This window comes from Ooceraea biroi, chromosome 13 (genome assembly GCF_003672135.1).
Source record: "Ooceraea biroi isolate clonal line C1 chromosome 13, Obir_v5.4, whole genome shotgun sequence".
NCBI lineage: Eukaryota > Metazoa > Arthropoda > Insecta > Hymenoptera > Formicidae > Ooceraea > Ooceraea biroi.
This window is the reverse complement of record NC_039518.1, coordinates 3,796,159-3,816,668: the sequence shown is the minus strand read 5'-3', so window position 1 is coordinate 3,816,668 and position 20,510 is coordinate 3,796,159. Positions and strand designations below refer to the sequence as shown.

The following is a 20,510-nucleotide window of genomic DNA, read 5'->3' as shown; positions in this document are numbered from 1 at the left end:
TCTCTCTATCTCTTTCCGTTTTTCTGGAAAAAATTCGCAAAGTTTAGTCTCTTTTTGACCCTTCTAGGTGTATGTCCCCCCTTAAGGGGATCCTGGAGTGGCTAGTGAACTCTTTCGCGTCATCTGTATTACCGACGGAGTGAGTGATTTTTTAAATAGATCTTTTCATTAATTGCGCAGAATGAAAAATCCTTTTGCATGATGAAAGAAATCTTTTTGCACGATATCAAGAAACTAATCTTATGTTCTGTTTTACTCTTGGGATACGGTGTCACACAAAAATATATTCACCAAATTGTAGCGCACAGAACTCTTTTTATTTACACTTCTAAATTCACTTCTAAAAGCATCCTCATATTCCTTTATTGTGTCCCCACACCGCTCGACAGCGATTTTATGCATACAAAGTTCATAACTTTCGTATTAGGCAAATTATTGTAATGAGGTTAGGTCACAAGCCGATAACAAAACTGCAATTTGTGAACTTTTTTCATTTTGAATATAAAGTCCTGTTGCGTGAACTTTCTTACTATGTGTACTTTATTTGTGGAAAAGAATTTTTTATTCTGTACAACTAATAAAAAGAATTCTGTGTGCTACGATTCCTCAATTTCGGTAATGCCAGCGGTAATACAGACGACTCCAGGATAATGAACATAAATCGGATATTTTAAAACATGAAAGCTATAGTTAGTATAGAGTTAGCATAGAGTCGGTAACGATCATGATTTTAATTGGTGTAACACAGAAATTTTGCATCATGAGAGTCACAGGAGAAAAAGAGAGATCGCAGAAATATATTTCATTAAAAGACAGTCTAATGCGACTGTACAGAAGGATACTGATAATTTGTGGATTGTTTACGACTCTCAAAAATATTAGTATTTCTATTGATTTAATTGTTCTGACGTAACATACGAACATGGACCTTATATTGTAGATATGGACTGGCCATACGTGCCAGACCGTGTTAGGAGGAGGTTGGAGAGAGAAATATGTTTCTCTCTCTGCCAGTGTCCGGAAATATGTTTTGCGCATGCACAACATACACTATACAGGGTGTCCCGGGTTTTAACCGACAAACTGCGGGAGCATATTCTACTAGTGGAAATAAGAAAAAATTCTTATATCGAGTTTGCTTAGAAATGCTTTATTACAAAGTTATAAACCAATATTGAAAAGAAATATGAGATAAGTAACAACGGATGTTTTCACAAAAATAAAAATTATGTACGCAATGATTTAGTGACGCATTTCAAAATGTTGTCCTTGCACATCGATACAAGCTAGACATCGACGTAGTACAGAATTTGTTACAGTACGACATTCCTGAAAATTTTATTGCATCTCAGTAACTGAATTAGTAATTCGTTGCTTTAAATCTATCTGGTACTCTCCTGTTAGGAAATCTACGTTGATACTCTCGTACGGCAGCTCGTGCATTTCCGTCACAAAATCCGTACACGAAATGAATATCAGTGTATTCCTCATTTGAAAATACTTTTGGCATTCTGATAGTAATTGCTAGTTGACACGACGATTGAAATCTAACAGCTACTGTTGTGAAAGTAACAATCATACTGAATCGTTTCAACATAGTGAACATGAGTACATGTGAATACACATAACATAAACATCTTCGACCTTCCAAATTCTACACTATGTTCCGTTGTTACTTATCTCATATTTCTTTTCAATATTGGTTTATAACTTTGTAATAAAGCATTTCTAAGCAAACTCGATATAAGAATTTTTTCTTATTTCCACTAGTAGAATATGCTCCCGCAGTTTGTCGGTTAAAACCCGAGACACCCTGTATAGTGGAACATTGCGATTGGTTTGTATGTAAGATAGAGGTTGTGACGCCAGGGGCGTTCGTCACAAGGGCAGATGCCCGACTAAACGGGAAGTTGTCGGGATCGTTCCTTCCAACGCGAGGAGGGACACGATCCCTTCGCTGTGGTGGATTTACGTTATGTTTTGCACTTCTGATGCCTTTCGTGTTGTCCGAGTTACAGTTTTGTGATGGAGCCTAGCCGAGTCAGGGATCAGCGTGAAGAGTCAGAGCAGTGGACGCCGCGGGAGAGAGGAAGACTCCTCGAGATGAGCTTCGGGAGTCCGGGAGCTTGGGAGGAGCCGAACTACAGCCGTAATTACCGAATACCGCCGCCGAAGCGGCAGTCAGCTTACTGGACCCCCGGGATACTCATCAGCATGATAAGACGCATAGTCACGACACCAGTAAAGTACCGAGGCGAACCGGCTGGTCAGAGCGGGTGGAGGACCCTTCCGCCTCGCCGCCAGAGGCACCCTTGTTTGGGCCTAGCCAGCCTAGCGGGGACCATCGGCGTACAGCAACACGAAGTCGGTACCGGAAGGAATTTCCGAGGAAGGGCACCCGAGGGAGATTGATACATCAAGCAGACGAGCGGTAATCTATTGCCGCCGTGGATCGAGTGCGCAAATCAATGCGCGAATTGGTGAGGCCCTCCCAGCGCCTTCCGCAGATCGACACTGCGAGTCACTGTGTCTGGAGAAGGAGCGAGCTCGACAAGTAGGCCCCGGCGACCAGGGAGCGACGAAGGAAAAATTGTAAGACCTCCACTCGGCGACTCCCGTAGAGTTTGTACCGGATAGGATGGTACCTCGGAGCTCTGGTAGCTGGTTATCGTGGCAAGAATGTACCGTCTATCAGTAAATGCTACCGGAAGCGTTAATCTGAGGTTCATCCACCGGTTACCGAAGTACCGTGATCGTCCCGCTCGGGGTTCGGCCGGCTCCAGTCAATTGTAGTCTCTAAGTAAAATCGAATGTAATTTGTAGTTATTAAGTAATGTCGGACGTGATTAATCGTGATTGTGATCGGTATTTCGTTTTGAGATATTACATATTTGGCAACTGATCTCGACTTCGCATTACGGGAATAATCCACCCTATTCGGTAATATAGTCAAAGGGGGAGCTCAGGGTTTAGCGTCGCGACCGGCCCGTGAGATTTCGACGCCTAAGTGATCGTTTCTCTTGAAACCGCATCGTGAGTGTGATAATCGCTTAGGGCTATCGAAGTACCGACTTCGAGTATACGAATCCAGTAATGATCTCGTCTGTGCGTTTACGGTTTATAGTTTTCGGTTTCGTCTTTCGTGTATTTCGTGTTTTGTGAATCGGTCTCTCGCGATAGGAAAAGGTTGTAGTGTATCGGATTTTGCGAACGGGGAAGAGCGGGATCGAACGACGCAACGAGGCTCCGTGAGATTCGACGCCATGGATGGTTCCGGCGATCGTTCTCCTAGGCCGTCACTAGTGTTCTAAGGGTTTCCGTCTCTCTCGAGTGACGTGTGAGAATTACGTGATATTTACGGGAATACGTGCCGGTAGCGATCTCGTTTTGCGTTACGGTAACGATCTCGTCTTACGGGGATTGAGTCCACAGTAAAGATCGTCTGTGGAGTTGTTGGTCCGAGCGAGAGGCTGCGATATGGTAGGGTTGCGAGATTCGGTGCGTTCCGAGGGGTTGTAACGTTTCGTCTTTGTGGCTACGGTAACGGTGATAGTTTTGCGTTTCTTGTATTTGCGTTGCGGTAACGATTTCGTCTTGCGTCTACGGTAACGGTGAAATGTCGTGGTTGTGTTTCGTTGCGTGGTGTCGAGGTTGCGTGATGTGTTGCGTTGTGATGTCCCGTGATTTTGCTTTGACGTTCCGTGAAGGATTCCGGGAATTAAAGATCCTGTATTGATTCGGCAACAGGCAACCTGATACGGTAATGATAACGAAAACGACCTGTGTAATCCGGGATTGTAATTGTTGATTCATTGAATATATGCTTCTTGTTATTGTTAACTTGCGTTTAATATCTATTCTTCTCTATGTGACTCGACTCCGCTCCAGAACTCTCATATTATCAGATCCCCGTCCTGATGTCGCGGAATAGCCAGGCTACTGTACGGAATATCGTTCTTGTGTAATTTTGAGTGGTGCAATAATCGCACCTGGCGCCCAATAGGGGAGACCGGGGCTCGTTGGCACAAGAGGCAAGTTGGCATTGCGTTCTATTAATATATTTATGGCAAAAAGAGCTATAAGAAAGTTACTTCAAAATAACTCTTTCATAACGTAGATACTTTTCTCATAGTTTCATTTAAATCAAAGAAATATTATAATAAAAACAGGGAACATTCTGATTCAAGAGCAACCAAGTAAATTTTTGAGCGTTTTAAACTTTCGTATTAATATACTTTAACTTGAGAGAATAAATCTAAATATCGCATTATTAGTTAAAAGAAATGTTTCTGTTACTGTTAGCACATGTTATTTTGAATAATAACAATAATTATTTATAATAAAATGATTTAAATCAAATGTATGTAGAGATGGGGTACGTTGGCTCACATTTTATAGGGTATGTTGGCTCATATCATTAGGTTAGGTACATTTAGTATGTGTTGTTACCACGTGCGCGAGAAGTGAGAACATCCTACGATTTTTACACAAGAACGATATTCTATACAGTATCTAGAAGTGATACATAGAAGATTGTAAGTAACTTTATATATGTATAATATGAGACTGTATGCTGAAACATTAAAATAATTCTATGCGTATATAATAATGTAACCCCAAATTTTAACTGTTGTAATTATCGACTGGTACATTCATTACTTCATACACATAATTTGAAAAAATATATAGAAGATAGAAATATATAGAAGATAGAAATGTGTGTGAATTAATGAATATTTTTATCAGTCGATAATTACAATAATTAAGCTTCGATTTGAAATGACATTATTAGGTATGAAGTGAAAACATTGTTTATTACCTATGTTATTTTATTGTACAATTTAACTTTTACTTTTATTATTGTACAAAATAACTTTTAAAGTTATTTTGTAACAATCTTTATCAAGAAGTACTTATCTGTGATCTGTTTTTCATTTTTCTGTTTCGTTTTTATTAATTTAACATGGAACATGGCGCATAGCCAATTTATACCATGATATATGTCAATTTACCCCACTATCGGGGCAAGCTGGCTACAATGCAATACGTTTGTTTCTCACTCATTACAAAAAAACTATGCAGTAATACAGGATCGTTTCTGGCATGGAAATGTAGAGAAAGGTTTGCTCTATCATATTAGTACAGTTTAATTATTATAATTAGTTGTTTAAGGCGGTATTGTCGTCTAGAAATTTGAAAAAATCGATTTTGAGTTTTTTTGGATTTTATTATACTACAGACCTTCAGAAATACGTCTGTTAAAACCGTATAGTGAAATTCGTAAAATTGGCTGAATTATAGCAATTTTAAGAAGTACGGTTGCGCGCGCGGGAAGCGTAACCGAGACGCAGCTGCGCCGTTCTACTATTCCCTTTGTTGTTTGGTTTTGACCTGCTCGGGATATCTTAGGCTTGTTTGAGGCTTTATATTGGAAGAAAAAAGATACACTCTGACCTAGTACAACCAGTTCAGCCAAAAAAAACAAGTCTTTTGTTGTTCGGTTTAGTTTCGTCTCGACTTCTGAACGAAGTAGACACGAACATACAGCAAAATGAGTAGCAGGAAAGGTACGAAAACTAATATCTCTCGCGCGTGTCGGAGTTCAGTGACTATAAAAAGAAAATTCAGAAGAAATTAGCATACTGGAGAAACGACCGTTCCGATAGACGAGCGTCAGCCGCCTCAAAAGAAGCCAGGACTGCTAGAAGAGATGCACTATCTATTGAAAATCAATTTTACGAGAGAGAGGAAGGAGCCATTTATGGACCCGGTTTGGCTGATTAACCAGTAAGTATCAATAATTTGATTTAAACCTCATCAAACGGTACGAAAACTTTAAACGCGTTTTTCTCAAAACTATGTTTTTCAAATCGGCAACCACGATATCTCGATAACCAATTGGCCGATTGCGCTCTACTTTAATATGTACCTTCAATAGATTGTTTTTGAACGTTGGTAGCAGAATTGAGTCGAAATAATTTTTGGTTGTTTGTTTATAACTCGTTGAAGGGAAAGAAAACGTTGGAAAAATGGACAATCAACGTTTAGCATGCCGCCATTTTATGAAACAATTTTTGTTCTGACTAAATCTGCTACCAACCCTAACAACACTCATATAGATTAAGAATACGTTTGGTTTTTTTTCAGATGCATACAACGTCTGCAACACTAGTTGTCAATCATAGTTTTTTTCCGCGCACCATTGTGTCCGAGCGTACAAAACTACATGTAAAAAAATTGTTTTTTTTTCTATATAATTTCTACAGATTGTTAAAAGAACAATCAATATATGTACAACATTTGAAAAAGAAAACGTGAACAGTTTTAAATTTATTCTATTCTGAAAATCACCTCCAAAACAGCACTCTAGACAACAATACCGCCTTAAAGAGTCGAATGACGGAATTATGAAAACTGTGCCAACGAGCCCCGGTCTCGTTTTAGGTTATAGCCTACTTCAGTCCCGATCCTTACCGCGGATTAGTCTCCATAGACAATCCGATCTCGTGCCTATCAATTGCTTGTGACTCCTCACGATCATGGCGGAACGTGGGCTAGTTCACGCGGTACATCGTCGCAAATTTTCGGCGTCGTAAGATTAAGCACAGAAAACATCTGTTGCATTTATTGTATAAATATTAAAAATAGTATAACAATTATCTGATTAGCTGAAATATCATATTTAAAGCACTTTTATTGATAAAAGTGAATTGACAATAGGAGTCCATATGTTTAAAACTGACATGCGCAAAGCTTACTTCCGGACACTTCAGAGAGAGAAGTACTGAAAAGCATGCTTTCTCCCTCCAACCTCCTCCAGACACTTTTTGTACAGAAACTATAGCTAATGGCCAGTCCATCGACATATAGGCTGCGGTCAGAAATAAGCTTACAGCGCTCACGACGCTGAAGGCGCTTACAGGCAGTTCGATTCAAATAGCGCGTTGTAGATGCTTTCGTTTTGGACCGGCTATAAGTTTGCTCACATTCTATAAAGTGGAAATAAATCTCGTTAAAATGGAGGCTGTTCAGCAAAAAGCTATATTGTTCCAATGTTCGGAATTTTGTTGTGAAAGCGATGATAGTGATTTAGAATTTGTGAGATATATATGTGTAAGTAGTGATGATAGTGAAGAGGAAAGAAATGTTATATCAGTCATACAGTTACATTTGAATAAACAAAGAGATAAAGTGGAAATAAGACCTCGCGTGAAGAATTATATTGAAAGAATTGTTCCAAACTACACCGCAGAAGAATTTAAAACGCATTTCAGGTTGGTTACTACTCGAATTCGATAAATATAGAATTACAATAATTTCAACTTAGAGCAATTTTATATAAATTAGGTTAGATTAGATTATGAAATTTTTATTTCTTTTTTTACAGATTGTTGCCTGCAACTTTTGAATTTCTGTTAGAATTGATAGGACCTGCATTAAATACAACGAAGTCAGTTAGAGGCAGGAAACTTATATCGGCACAAAAGCAACTTTTGATGGCCTTGTGGATGATGGCAACCCAGATTCATATAGGTATTTTCATGATTCTTGTCAAAGTTAGGGAAGAGGTGTCTCATTTTAGTAACAGAAATTACATGAAGATCTGTGTGTACAAAATTTAATTTAGGGAAGGCTACAGCAATTCGTACCATGAGAAGAGTTACTTATGCTTTGCACACTCTGGCTCCCCAATTTATTCAGTGACCTCTAGGCGAAAGAGCAAATAAAGTAATGATAGAATTTGAAAGAGTCAGCGCATTTCCTAATGTAATAGGAGCCATCGACGGCACTCACGTTAAAATAAGAGCTCCACAAGAGGATAAACAGTCATATGTGAACCGTAAAAGATATCACTCAATCCATGTACTAGTAAAAATGTTAAGAATGTCTAACAACTGAATGTTTCCATTGCTTTTATGTTGTTTGTCGTTTCTATATTTTTATGTTTTCTTTTTTAGGCTGTTTGTACTCAAAATTTGCTTTTCTCGAGTGTTTTTGCTGGCACTGTTGGATCCGTACACGATGCACGTATTTTTCGGCTCTCTCCTGTTAGCCAATATATTCAAAATCCACAGATGTACTTTCCTAATAATTCTCATCTTGTCGGAGATTTTGCCTATAGTATTCATCCTCATATCATGGTACCTTTTAAAGATAATGGACACCTATCGGACAGACAAAAAAATTTTAATTGTTTGTCTTCTGCAAGAATTGCCATTGAAAGGGCATTTGGACTGTGGAAAGGACGATGGAGAAATATTATTGATTGCCTTCCTATGGTCACCTTAGAAAAAATTTCAGAATACTTAATAGCTACTTGTGTATTGCACAATATCTGTATCTTAAAAGATGATTTAATGGACTTCAACGAAATACGGATAAATGAGCAAGGTATACATCGTGGAACATTACTATCTGGTAGAATGGCAGATGGTAATGCAAAACGGCAAACAATTATGAACAATCTAATAATGAGAAACAACTGATGTTCATTACATAAACTATGTTGTATTTCGATTTTTATATTTAACATATGTTAATAAATACATTTTAGTTTTCATACTATTTTCTTAGCATTTTTTAATTTAAAATCTAAGCTGTCTTATCAATAATCACAGATCAAAATAAAAATAATTATAATAGTTATAGTATTATATACAGGGTGTTTCACTCAAAGGTTTAAACCTTCCGCCCACAGGTAGATCTGGTCACATTAAATAAAAAAGTCCTATACCATTTTGCAATTTATCACGTAAATTTCGAGTTAGTAATAAAAGATACTGAGCGAATCAGTACGCGCGAGCCAGAGCGAGGCGGGTAAGTGGGTATAACAGGGCTTGCCGCTCGCGCGAGGCGATGGCCGCGAGTATCGGATTACAGCGGCAAGCGGCGGCAGACGATACGACGCGTGGACGATACTTTCTCAGCGTCTTATTCACGCGCGTGAGTTGCCGAGGAAGTATTGTCACGTATTTTTTGTTCTGATATACGTACAAGTGTTATTTATTAATATTAATAATATTAATTAATATTATTAATAAATAAAACTTGTGTGTACATCAGAAAAAATATGATTAATATTAATTAATATTATTAATAATATTATTAATTAATATTTTGGTACTATCTTTTCCACAACACTTTGGAGTAGATAGCATGGCGCGTTTTCTTTTATAGTTGATAAGGGTAACAGAGTGGCTAGGCAGAGGAGTGATAGACGATATTCAGTAGGAACGAATCTTTTACTTGTAACTCTTTACATGTGTGCACAACTCTCGAACTTGACAAAAGAAGTAATAGCGCCATCTCGACGTCGTCTTCATAAATACAATTATTGAACATAAAATATATAAGAAGTCAAACTCAAACATAAACTTATACATTGCTAATTCCAACACTCCGCCTCAATGTATATAACATAACATAAAAACTCAAATTTTACATACACCAATATAAAAGCGAAGTTTAACAAATGTTCTCCCGCAAGACCTTTTGTCAACATATCAGCAATTTGTTCTTTAGTATTTATATAATGTACATCTATCTCTTTATTTTGATACATATTTCTAACAAAATTATACTTTATATCAACATGTTTTAATCTACGATGCTCCCATTGATTTAACAAATAAATTACGGATTGATTGTCTTCAAATACTGTGATGGGGTTTTCACCGTATACATCGAAATCTAAAAGTCCCTTCAACCATATCGCTTCAGTCAGTGCTGTTGCCAAAGCAACATATTCAGCCTCGGTGGATGAGAGAGTGATTGCTTCTGTTTGCTTCTTCGTTGACCAGGCGACAGTAGATCCGAAGACTTGAAGTAAAAAACCAGTAGTTGATTTACGATCTTTATCTGCAGCCCAGTTTGCATCCACATAGACTCGAAGTGGAATTCCTGGATTCAGACCTCATTTAAATAATAGTCCATAGTAGATGTATCCAAGACATAATTTATATGTGAGGTAAGCTGTACTTACTTACTAGCTTAGTACTCTTTGTGTTCTTAGTTTTTCATTGACATATTAACAAACTGTGTAAAAATGCAACAGGTACATTTTCCACTTGAAATGTGGGAAAAGTCACGTATTGATGAAAAAAAAATTAAAACGGATAGCAGTCCCAACGATGTTTTTGCAGAATAATTTAAATCAAAATGAAAATAGCATTACCTTTATAAATACAACTCACATAGGCATTGGTACTGCTTCTGCACATGTGAGTTGAATATAGTTTTTAATACAAGGTATACCGTGCAAAATATATATGTTTGCAATTAGTTTGCTACTAATAATGAGTGTTTTTTTTTTACGTCATAAAGTATACAGTGCATGATAAAGTTGCTTTTTTCAGGTTGTAGAAATTCCAAACTCGGAATTGCATTCCGAAACGGAAACATGCATTCCAGAAGAAACTAAATCATTTGAAAGTAAAGATATTACGAAAATTATGAAAGAAGTAGAGGAAATTAAAGTAAAGTTTCAGCAAGCAAAAATGATAATCAATAAATTAAATAAGTCGAAGATTCTGCTTGTAAAGCATGTAAAAAGATTGACGTACAATAATAGAAAATTAAAGGAAGAGAATAATCAATTGAAAAATATTAAAAACTGTAGCAAGATACTTAATGCTGATCAGATTGAAGCTCTCTATAAGCAGTCTAAACGAGGTAGCAAATGGTTCAACGCCACTATCAGAAAAGCCCTAAAATTAAAATTGTCATGTGGTAGGAACGGTTATCAAGAGATATTAGCTCAAGGCATTCCTTTACCAGCGCTACGAACACTTCGAAGAAGATGCGAGGGTTTAGATTTTCAACCTGGTATATGTGAATAAATATTTGACGTTTTACGACAACGAGTTTCAGAATTTACGGATGATCGAGAAAAAGATTGTATGTTGGCGGTGGATGAAATGAGTATTACGGCTGGTAAACAAATCGATCAAAGCACGATGTCACGTTATGGTCTCTCAACTCTTTCAGATAGATTTGGTAACTAAGAGTACTTTGCAGCAAAGAACACTGTTACACAAAACGTTTTATTGATTACATATTACAAACCTTTAGATTAAATGTAGTAAGATTACATAATATATATAGTCAATAAAATGCCTTGTGTAACACAGTATCCCCTACTAGAAAGCACCCTAATTGTTGTACATAATTGTTTAAATTTTTTATATGTATATTCATGATACGTATAAGAAATTACACTATCCTTTTTTTGCAACAGTAGCTTTCGCAAATAGAGTTTCAAAAACCTTGATTTGTATTTCACAAAGTCGGAGTTTATTTACAGATGCAAGAATTCTTTCTTTTCATTTCTTTCTAATCCTTTCCTAATCTTTCTAATCTTTTTGCAACTGAAAATAAATTTAAGATTTGTTACATACAAATGCATTTTGAACGTTCTATGCTATCTGCATACTTACCTTTCTATCTTTCAACTATGTACTAACTTTTCTTTTGCTTTCATACTTTCATTACAGGGGACATAAAAGAAGCAACACATGCATTAGTATTTATGCTTGGAGGAATTTTTATTCGCTGGAAAATACCTGTAGCATATTATTTCACACCAGATAGTGTTGATGGTGCTCTTTTAAAACCTATCATTGAGCAAATTATCGAAAAAACTGAATCGATTGGTCTGTTTGTACATACTGTTATTTCTGACATGGGTCCCCTTAACTTAAGCATGTGGAGAGCATTTGGCGGTATTTTCGCTAATAGAAACTCGGCTATCAGGAATTCTATTGTGCATCCTCTAGATAGCAATAGAAAACTGATGTTCATTGCAGATGCTCCGCATTTAGTAAAAACTCTAAGAGCAGCATTGTTAAACAACAAATCGATTGAATTGCCTCCGCAAGTTGTTAAGGCTTTTAATTTATCAGATCCTGTAGTTCAGTGTGATCATTTGACGGAATTGTTAGATATTCAAGAAAATCTCCAATTCAAATTGATACATAAAATAAAGAAACAAGATATGAAGTGCAGTACATTTAATAAAATGAAGGTTTCTAAAGCAACTAATTTATGGAGTAGAGATGTTAGTAGCGCTATGAAGTTTTATGCATGTGAAAAAGGTAAAAAGGAATATAACACAACTGCTCATTGACATTGACAGTATTGAACTTAACATTTTATTTAATGTAGCTGGTTATATTATCATAAGTATTATTAAATGTTCTACAGTATGTTAGCAATGTATAGAATCTGCTGGATGTAAACGTTATGATCCTAACCAGAAATATTCTACTTTTGTACAATTACGACGTTTTCGAAAAAATGCACTGTTTTTTGTAAATGATGAAACTTTCGAATATTTTTATCGTATGGAATTAATAATGCGAAAATACTTACCATATTGTAAAAATACTGCATGCAATTTTTTGCGTTTTTATTTAAATAAAATTAAAGACATAACTTGTACTATAAAAGATTGCCATAATTTGCCTGAAAAATTCGTTTTCAAGGTCAAAAATTTGCTTAATCTACTCTTAGCGCTACCCAGGAACAACGACGTGGACGTGGTAGATTTCTGTTCCCTTCGGGGTGACTTGATTACAGTGAGTTCCCCTCGCCTCTCACCTCGGGGTGACTTGATTACAGTGAGTTCCCCTCGCCTCTCACCTCGGGGTGACTTGATTACAGTGAGTTCCCCTTGCCTCTCACTTTATCGTCGTCGACGCTACCTACGAACAAACAGAACTGACCCATCGGCCCCAATAGCTCTGAGCAGTTGTGCTTGTCTGCCAGCTTCAATGTGACCACCACCGTTATCAATGCAAGCTTGGAGTCTCTCCACCAAATTATCTCGCACTCTACGGAGCACAGCTCGATTTCGTGCTAAAGTAGCAACCGCTTCTTCAATGCGATCTCGTAAATCCTGAGCTGTCCTTAAAGCCCTGCTTGACCCATAAACAATGGCTTTCAGAGCTCCCCAGAAATAAAAGTCTAGAGGGTTCAGGTCAGGTGAACGGGCGGGCCATAAGTGTGGCGCAGGATTACGACCGATCCATCGAGTTCCAAAAACTTGTTGTAAAAAAGCGCGGACTTGCCTACCGAAATGCGGTGGAGCACCGTCATGCATAAAAAAAATTCGATTACGGGCATTCCTCGGAACCATACGTCGCAGTCGATTCAGGAGAGTATGACGTAGAAACCGCAAATACTCAACGCTTGACAATCGGTTTGAGAGAAACACAGGAGCAATATAATCATTCCCGAGTATCCCTGCCCAAACATTGACTGAAAAACGGCCCTGCTGAACTCTTTGAACCATTGCGTGTGGATTGCGTCTGCGCCAGATGCGAACATTTTGCCGGTTCAAAATGGAAGTGCTGGAAAAACTGGATTCATCAGTGAACACTATATTTTTCAGAAAGTGCCGATATCTTCGGATCTTGCGAAGCATCCACCGACAAAAACGAAGACGAGCTGTGCGATCACCAGGTCGTAACTCATGCACTACCTGCACTTTGTAGGGTCGTAGGCCTTCCTCACGGAGAATGCGCAAGACTGTTTTATGATCAACCCCTACTCGCGCGCCTATGCGTCGTGATCCCATGACAGGATAAATTCGAGCTAGAGCAATCACACGTTCCTCAATTTTCCAAGACACACGAGGACGACTTGCCCTACGGTGGCCAGCACCTGCAAAATTCATTTGCTCCTGATCATGTAATCGTTCATCGAGTCGTTGAAATTCTCGATTATCAGGCACGGACCCTGGACGTAATGGTCTGCCATTAGCTTGGCGTCGCAACCAACTAGCATAAAGAGCTCGTGCTCGTGTGTAATTACCATGAGCACGATCAATTGCTCGAAGCATTAGACGTTGGTCACGCCCATCCCGAAGCGCCCGATCACGACCACCACGGCCACCACGTCGAGGCATGCTACAGCAACGTTATTCTTAGAAAAAATTTGGTAAAAAATTAAAACAATTTTTTTTTTATTTTACACTGAAAATTGATTCAAGATCAGCGGCGGTCTTCTAATAATCACGAAAAAGGTCTGGATATGGATGGAAAGCTTCTTAAGCACAAGTAACGAATGTCTTATGGAGCGATATATTATTCCTCTCCGAGGCAAATGACCGTTGCTTTAAGGAACCAACAGCCGTTGAAATGTTACTGGGTACCAAGATACCCCGAAGGGAACAAAAATCTACCACGCCCACTTCGTTGTTCCTGGGTAGCGTTAAGAGTAGATTAAGCAGATTTTACATTCATCACAATTAATTTTACGAAATTTTTTGGCTTCTAAAAACTTCAAACGAAGATTTCTCTATAAAATATTGATTTCCGGCATATGGTCCCTTTGAGACTTTTGTTCAGCTCGACGAGTAGAATCGACTAAGCCAATAAAAAAATTTGACATTGAAAATGACCTTGAAAGTTAATTTTGCGGCACCATGTTTATGATGCAATGTTGGCGATCTCGACGAGTAGAATCGACTGGCGAAAGCTTGACCAATAATTTTTCCCCACCCTGTACTATCCAGAATATGGCGATGTCAAGAAGTATACTGCATGTTTGTAGGTTATATTGTGATATTATTAATTTCTCATTACGTTAATCATTACATAAGTGATGCTGAAATATTTTTAGTGAAGATCATTGTTAGTGTTTTTTTGTGTTTAGTGTATCACCTATTTTAAAATAATAATGGGTAAAGGTGGATTTTCCTGTGTCATGTGTAAGAACATATCTGGACGAAATCCAGGAATAAAGTTTTTCGTTTTCCAAAAGATCCAGAAATGTAAGTAAAATATTTCTGTAAATAAAGATGTGAATAGATGTAATAGTAAATATAATGATATTACAATTGCTTTTATTACTTTTTTTACAAAAGGTCAAAATTATGGATCAAAGCTTGCAATCGAACGATTAATAGAACCGCTGAAGAACTTTACAAAAATTATCGCATTTGTAGTGTTCATTTCAATGAAAACATGTATCTCAATGATATAAGAAGTAGACTCTTGCCTCGAGCTATACCCAATGCAATCACTCCAAATGTTATGGCAAATAGTGACACTTGCATTATTCCACAAGGTAATATATTATATATATATATATATATATTTACACATGTATATACACATTCTGTTTTACTTTCTACTCAATTAACTGATACTAATAAAGATTTTTATCACAGAGGATACAGTATTGAGAGAGGAATTCCAGAAATCAGAAAGAAACAAATCATTATATGAAAACATGGAATTAGACAGAAACAAGAATTGTAGTAAGTTTCAAAAAAACATATAAGTATAACAATAGATGTGTTACATCGGTTATTTTAGATGTATAATTTAATTATTTCATTGCAATACGTCATTTTCTAGATAAAATAATTCAATTTTGTGAACTATAGATTATAAGTAGCGGTTAACAATGCAAGTGCCAATTTGTAGTATTACATATATATTAAAATATAAAATTAATGTTGTTTTTATATATTGATCTGATGTTAAGATTATATTTCCTTCCCCTTCTTTGCAGAATAACAATAACAATTGCTTTATCATCGAGTACCATCAAGAGGAAATATCATGGCAGGAAAACAATCAAGCAGCCTCAGATCAAGTGGACAATTTCATCAAGGCCAACGTTCTCGTCATTTGTAGATATTACAATACTTTTATGTCTACTTTAGTTTTGTAAAGTACATTATTCATTTTTCGATTTAACAATAATTATTCATCTATCAATTATATTGTTCATTTCTTACAATTGTATATTTCATTGTTAACATTGGAAATATATGTTTAGTACTTTATCTGTCACAACTGTTAACTAATCATATATTGAAAGTTTGAAATAGAAATGTTTTTACAACTCAAAATGTGTTGATTTATATTATATTTGTTAACCTCATTTATTAGTTACTTTTTCTAAACGTTTTCCGTGACTTCTTTTATATATTACTATACCTAGGTACCTATTTTATTATGTATTATCAACTTTGTCAATTAAAAATCTATATAGTGAGAAACTTTTGAACTATGTCTTCCGTAACTCATTTCAATACTTTGAATTTGGCGGTTTCCTACTATCGAAAACATGGCGAATGGTCATGTGACTGGGAAACACAAAGATCAAAGGTTCCGACGTTACTGTCGTAACTGGTTATAGTTAAACCACAGTATAAGGATATACAGTAGGGACAACGAGCGTCGGCACCTTTGATCTTTTTCAGCCGATCCGCCATGTCTTTAGGCGGCAAGTAGCGTATCAATAATATTAGAAACCACCACTATTAGGAAATATTTTTAATATTCACAAATTATAAAAATAAGTTTTTGATATAAATGAATATGTTAAGGAGAGGTATAATAAAAGAGAAGTATAAATTATATTTTATATCTTAATTATATGCTAAGGAAAGGTAAATATAAATTATATTTTATAATAACTAATTGTAGTGTGTAAGATATTATTATTATATAATTTATATAATAAACTTTGAAAAATTAGAAACAAACATTTGGTTATATATAACATATGTACATAAAATATATATACATATAACAATAATGAGTAAAAACAAAAAATACTTATACTTTTAAAAACTTTAAACTTTTAAAAGAAACAAACATTCATTATGTAATCTGTAATCACAGATTTACCTGTAATTACAGGATTACCTATAAGTAGTAAAATATTTGTTATTCGACATAAATGTGGTTTTCTTAAAAAAAAATTACATATTTTATTAGTGAAATAAACAAACTGACAAACTGTTTATTAATATAAAGAATGTGGTACACAAAAATATAGACAATAAAATAGAAACATTTCTTATATAAAACATTGTTTCTATTCTATTGCATATTATAAATTATTGTGTATATATATATATATTCTATATTACTTATTTTGCCAAATAAGTAATTTATTTTTACTACTTCTAGCTTTAAAGTTTCTATTGATAAATTTCAAAGTAAAATATAATCTCATGCGTGCAAATAAATGTATTACGTAATTATACGGAAAATGTTTACATGGATGTGTAAAATGAATGTTTTTAAATTGCATCACAAAGTTGTTTACAACATTATTTTGTATAACAAATTCTTTGAATTTTTCAAAGAAAATAGTGTTCATTTGACTAACAAAATGTACAAAAGTGTCAGATGGCATGTACAATGAGCCAAATGTTTTATCCACGTTACCAGTATAGGCTTTAAAATGAGAATATAATGTTCTATCGTCAACATGCTGTTGATTCGTAGCATATAAAGTACAAACATCACAAGTATGTTTTTTAAGACATTTTTTGATAAGAAAATCGCATATATATTGAATTGAATTTTGTTCCAGGATGTCACATTCCTGATAATCTTTATTACATATAGGTAAATCTTGTGGTAGCATATCGATCTCTGCTTCTTCATGTAATTGGTGAAAATTGCGAAATTGTAAAAGCGTATCGCTAAAATCTGCAGCACAATTTTCATTGCCATTGTGAAAAAGTCTCGTACAAAATAATTTTCTGAATGATCTAATAAATTGAATGGGTGTTGGATTTACACAATTTCCGTTTTGTTGTCGTAAATAACCAAAAGTATTTTCAAGAGCATCTTGATTTATTCTACGAGTTAAAAGAAACTGATATCCCTTTTGATGCAAAAAATCCCACAATAGCATGATAGCTTTTATTGTAATTTTCCACCCTTGAATCGACTTTATAGAATTAGTTATATCTTTGCCAGTTTTCTTGTTTTTAACTACTACATTATCTAAAAAGTTTAAACATTCAAGCATAAAGCTTTCTAGTTCTGATGTACCTTTGTATGGTTTATTAAATTCTTTTTTTGATCTTAATCCTGATGAATTAAGAATATCGAAAAGTTTATCGAATGTTTCTATAAATTTTACTGTTCCCATAGCTTCTTCAGGCAATTGTTCAAAATATATATACGTTGACATTGCAGAAGAAAGTGAATAACTAAATATTTGTGCAGCGTATTTTACTTTCATTTTTTCAAAGTTGGTTGGTTGTATATGAGCGTCAGTTAATTTCGGACATAATCGATTTGTCTTTGCTTTATCATTATTATAAAAGTCTGATATATACTTCCAGGATGTAAAATTGTTGTCAAAACTGTATGAATGTAATAATAAATTATTTCTAGTTGCTTTAAGCAAATGACATGTATCATAAGCAAAAAATACTTTTTGATCATCAACGAAAAAGAATGGATTTTCGGGTGTAATTCTTAATAAATTACACAATGCAACATTATTGGAACCCATGTCACAAACAACTATACAAACTATTAAACCTATTTCTTTCAATTTTTTAATACACTGTAAAAGTGTAGATTTTAATATTGCAGCCGTACACGATGTACGCGGTAACAAATAGCTAATTGGTTGTTTCCAATTTTTATAAATTCCACGAATTAAAAATACTGTTGCCGAAGAACAAGGTTCAAATAATCGTTGATCACCTAAGTCTGTAAAACCAAGCACTTTATCTTCGCTTATATTGTAATATAAATGTGATTTTAATGTCATCTCATCGAAACATAATACGCAGTACTTATCTAATTCTTCTAAGTCGCTTATATTTATTAGGAGAGTATTAAATAAATGTTCATTTATTCCAGCTTGAAATGTGCAGTTTTGTATATACCTATTTAAAGTACGCTTTGTGGGCAAGTGAAATATAGTTTCTAACTGAGATATACTTTTGGACCTTTAAAATATAATTCTAAACAGAACTGTTTTAATTCGTTGGAGTACTTCACAACTTTTTTTTGTTTAGAATAAAGTGCTTGATTTTGTACAAATGTTGCACATTCTGGAGATAAAAATTTTGTACAATATTGAGACCATTCGTCAAATGAAAGCTCCTGCGTTTTTTCTTTTTCTTCAACATCTTTAAGTTTATGTTCAAGATAACGTATACGGTTTTGTTGCTTTTTATACTTATGTTTAAGATCTTCCATTTTCTGATAAATCCGGTCGGAAGTCTGTACTGCTCTTGTAACACCTTTATCTGCTTTCTCTATATGAACGATTTCCTCCAATTCTATTTGAGATTCTACATCTTCCAGACTTACTAAATCTGTGTGTGTTATTTGATGTACTTGTTTTTCATTCTCATTCAAAACTAATGTGTTAATTGAATCTAAAAATTAAAATATAAATTAATAGTCTGGTCGTTAAGAACTTTGGATTATATAAATTAATAGATTGAAAAAATACATGAAAAACTATTAATCAATAATTATATCAGTTTATACCATTTTCTACGTTTTCTTGAGTTGCATTTTCATTCAACTCAATTCATCCGATGATACAAATACGCCAAGACGCACCTTTTGTTCCTGAGTAGAGCTGTGTGTCGAAAATGCACCGACGGTAACAACTCGTTATTACTCTCGTTATGTATTGCATTACTGTAACATTTATTTTTTACATTTCAGTCAAATTATATAAAAACGAATAAAATCATCAAAGAGATTGGATTCAACGGTAATATATATTGAAACACGGTTGGAACTGCATTTAGCATTAGTCTGTTTTTTAAATCATTTAAAAAATATTTTTCCTCAAAGTGGCTAACACATAAACGATGAGAGTTATATAATTTCTCAGCATTCGGTATTAAATCGTCTCGCCTAGCTGCTTTCGCCCAAATTATGGCTCTACATATATAAATAATTATGTTTCAATTTCAAACCAAGTTTTAATATATTATATATATTAAAAACCTACCCAGACAGCACAAAAATTAATTGATCAAAAGATGTCTAAAGGATGTCTTTACGATGTCATTTGGATTTTTGTGCTGTCTGGGTATAATATAATTAGCTATATTTTTATATTAAAATTTATATTCGTTATAGCTCACAAACATACAAATACTATATTGAAATAAGAATATTTTTATATTTATTATTATCTTTCTTTATTCATATTATTAGAGTAATAACAATAAATACATAAGTAATGCATACCTTTCTTTCTCTTTTGGAAAGCGAAAAAATGATATATTGTCACAATCATTGTGCAAACAAGTTTGCACCGTACACACTCGACGTATTCTCTTCGACATTTTTATGTTTGGTTATATTTCTCTGATCACAGTTACGGCGATAATGTGCGTTCTTTACTGTGAACGGGATTGGTGCGCCTAAGAACATGGCCGTTTGGGATGCGCAAGCAAATCTGCGCGGCGGACTCGAAAACGGGTGCTTGTCCCTACTGTATATCCTTATACTGTGATTAAACTGTGCCACAGCGTACATGGAGTCACCTTTCACATGCGTTTGCCGGAACCCGCCGCATTGCATCGCATATATGGAGTCTTACCTTTATTAATGGGTCTTGAATACACTAGCGATTTTACATATCCCCAAATGCAAAAGTCTAATGGGTTAAAATCAGGGGATCTGGGTGGCCATGGCACTGGACCCCCTCGTCCTATCCAGTTATTATTGTAAGTTTCATTTAGGAAATTTCTAACGATAACTGCGAAA

The 20,510-nt window shown here is 35.2% G+C and overlaps 2 protein-coding genes across 2 annotated transcripts; both read left to right on the top strand.

The window, feature by feature from the left end:
- The first annotated feature begins 7,325 nt into the window (after positions 1-7,325).
- LOC109611398 (putative nuclease HARBI1) lies at positions 7,326-9,008 on the top strand. Its single transcript, XM_026974627.1, has 2 exons — positions 7,326-7,869; positions 7,959-9,008. The coding sequence occupies exons 1-2, from the start codon at positions 7,732-7,734 to the stop codon at positions 8,484-8,486; spliced, it is 666 nt and encodes a 221-aa protein (XP_026830428.1). The 5' UTR covers positions 7,326-7,731; the 3' UTR covers positions 8,487-9,008.
- A 1,122-nt stretch (positions 9,009-10,130) lies between these two features.
- Positions 10,131-10,838, top strand: LOC105285874. The gene is made up of 2 exons (XM_026974699.1): positions 10,131-10,220; positions 10,356-10,838. Exons 1-2 carry the CDS (start codon positions 10,131-10,133, stop codon positions 10,836-10,838), a joined length of 573 nt encoding a protein of 190 aa, XP_026830500.1.
- The last annotated feature ends 9,672 nt before the right edge of the window (positions 10,839-20,510 follow it).

Coding starts and splice junctions, on each gene's coding strand:
- LOC109611398 (XM_026974627.1), top strand. CDS start 7,732: ATGATAGAATTTGAAAGAGTCAGCGCATTTCCTAATGTAATAGGAGCC. Junction 7,870..7,958: donor ATCACTCAATCCATGTACTA/GTAAAAATGTTA, acceptor TTTCTTTTTTAG/GCTGTTTGTACTCAAAATTT.
- LOC105285874 (XM_026974699.1), top strand. CDS start 10,131: ATGTTTTTGCAGAATAATTTAAATCAAAATGAAAATAGCATTACCTTT. Junction 10,221..10,355: donor TTGGTACTGCTTCTGCACAT/GTGAGTTGAATA, acceptor TGCTTTTTTCAG/GTTGTAGAAATTCCAAACTC.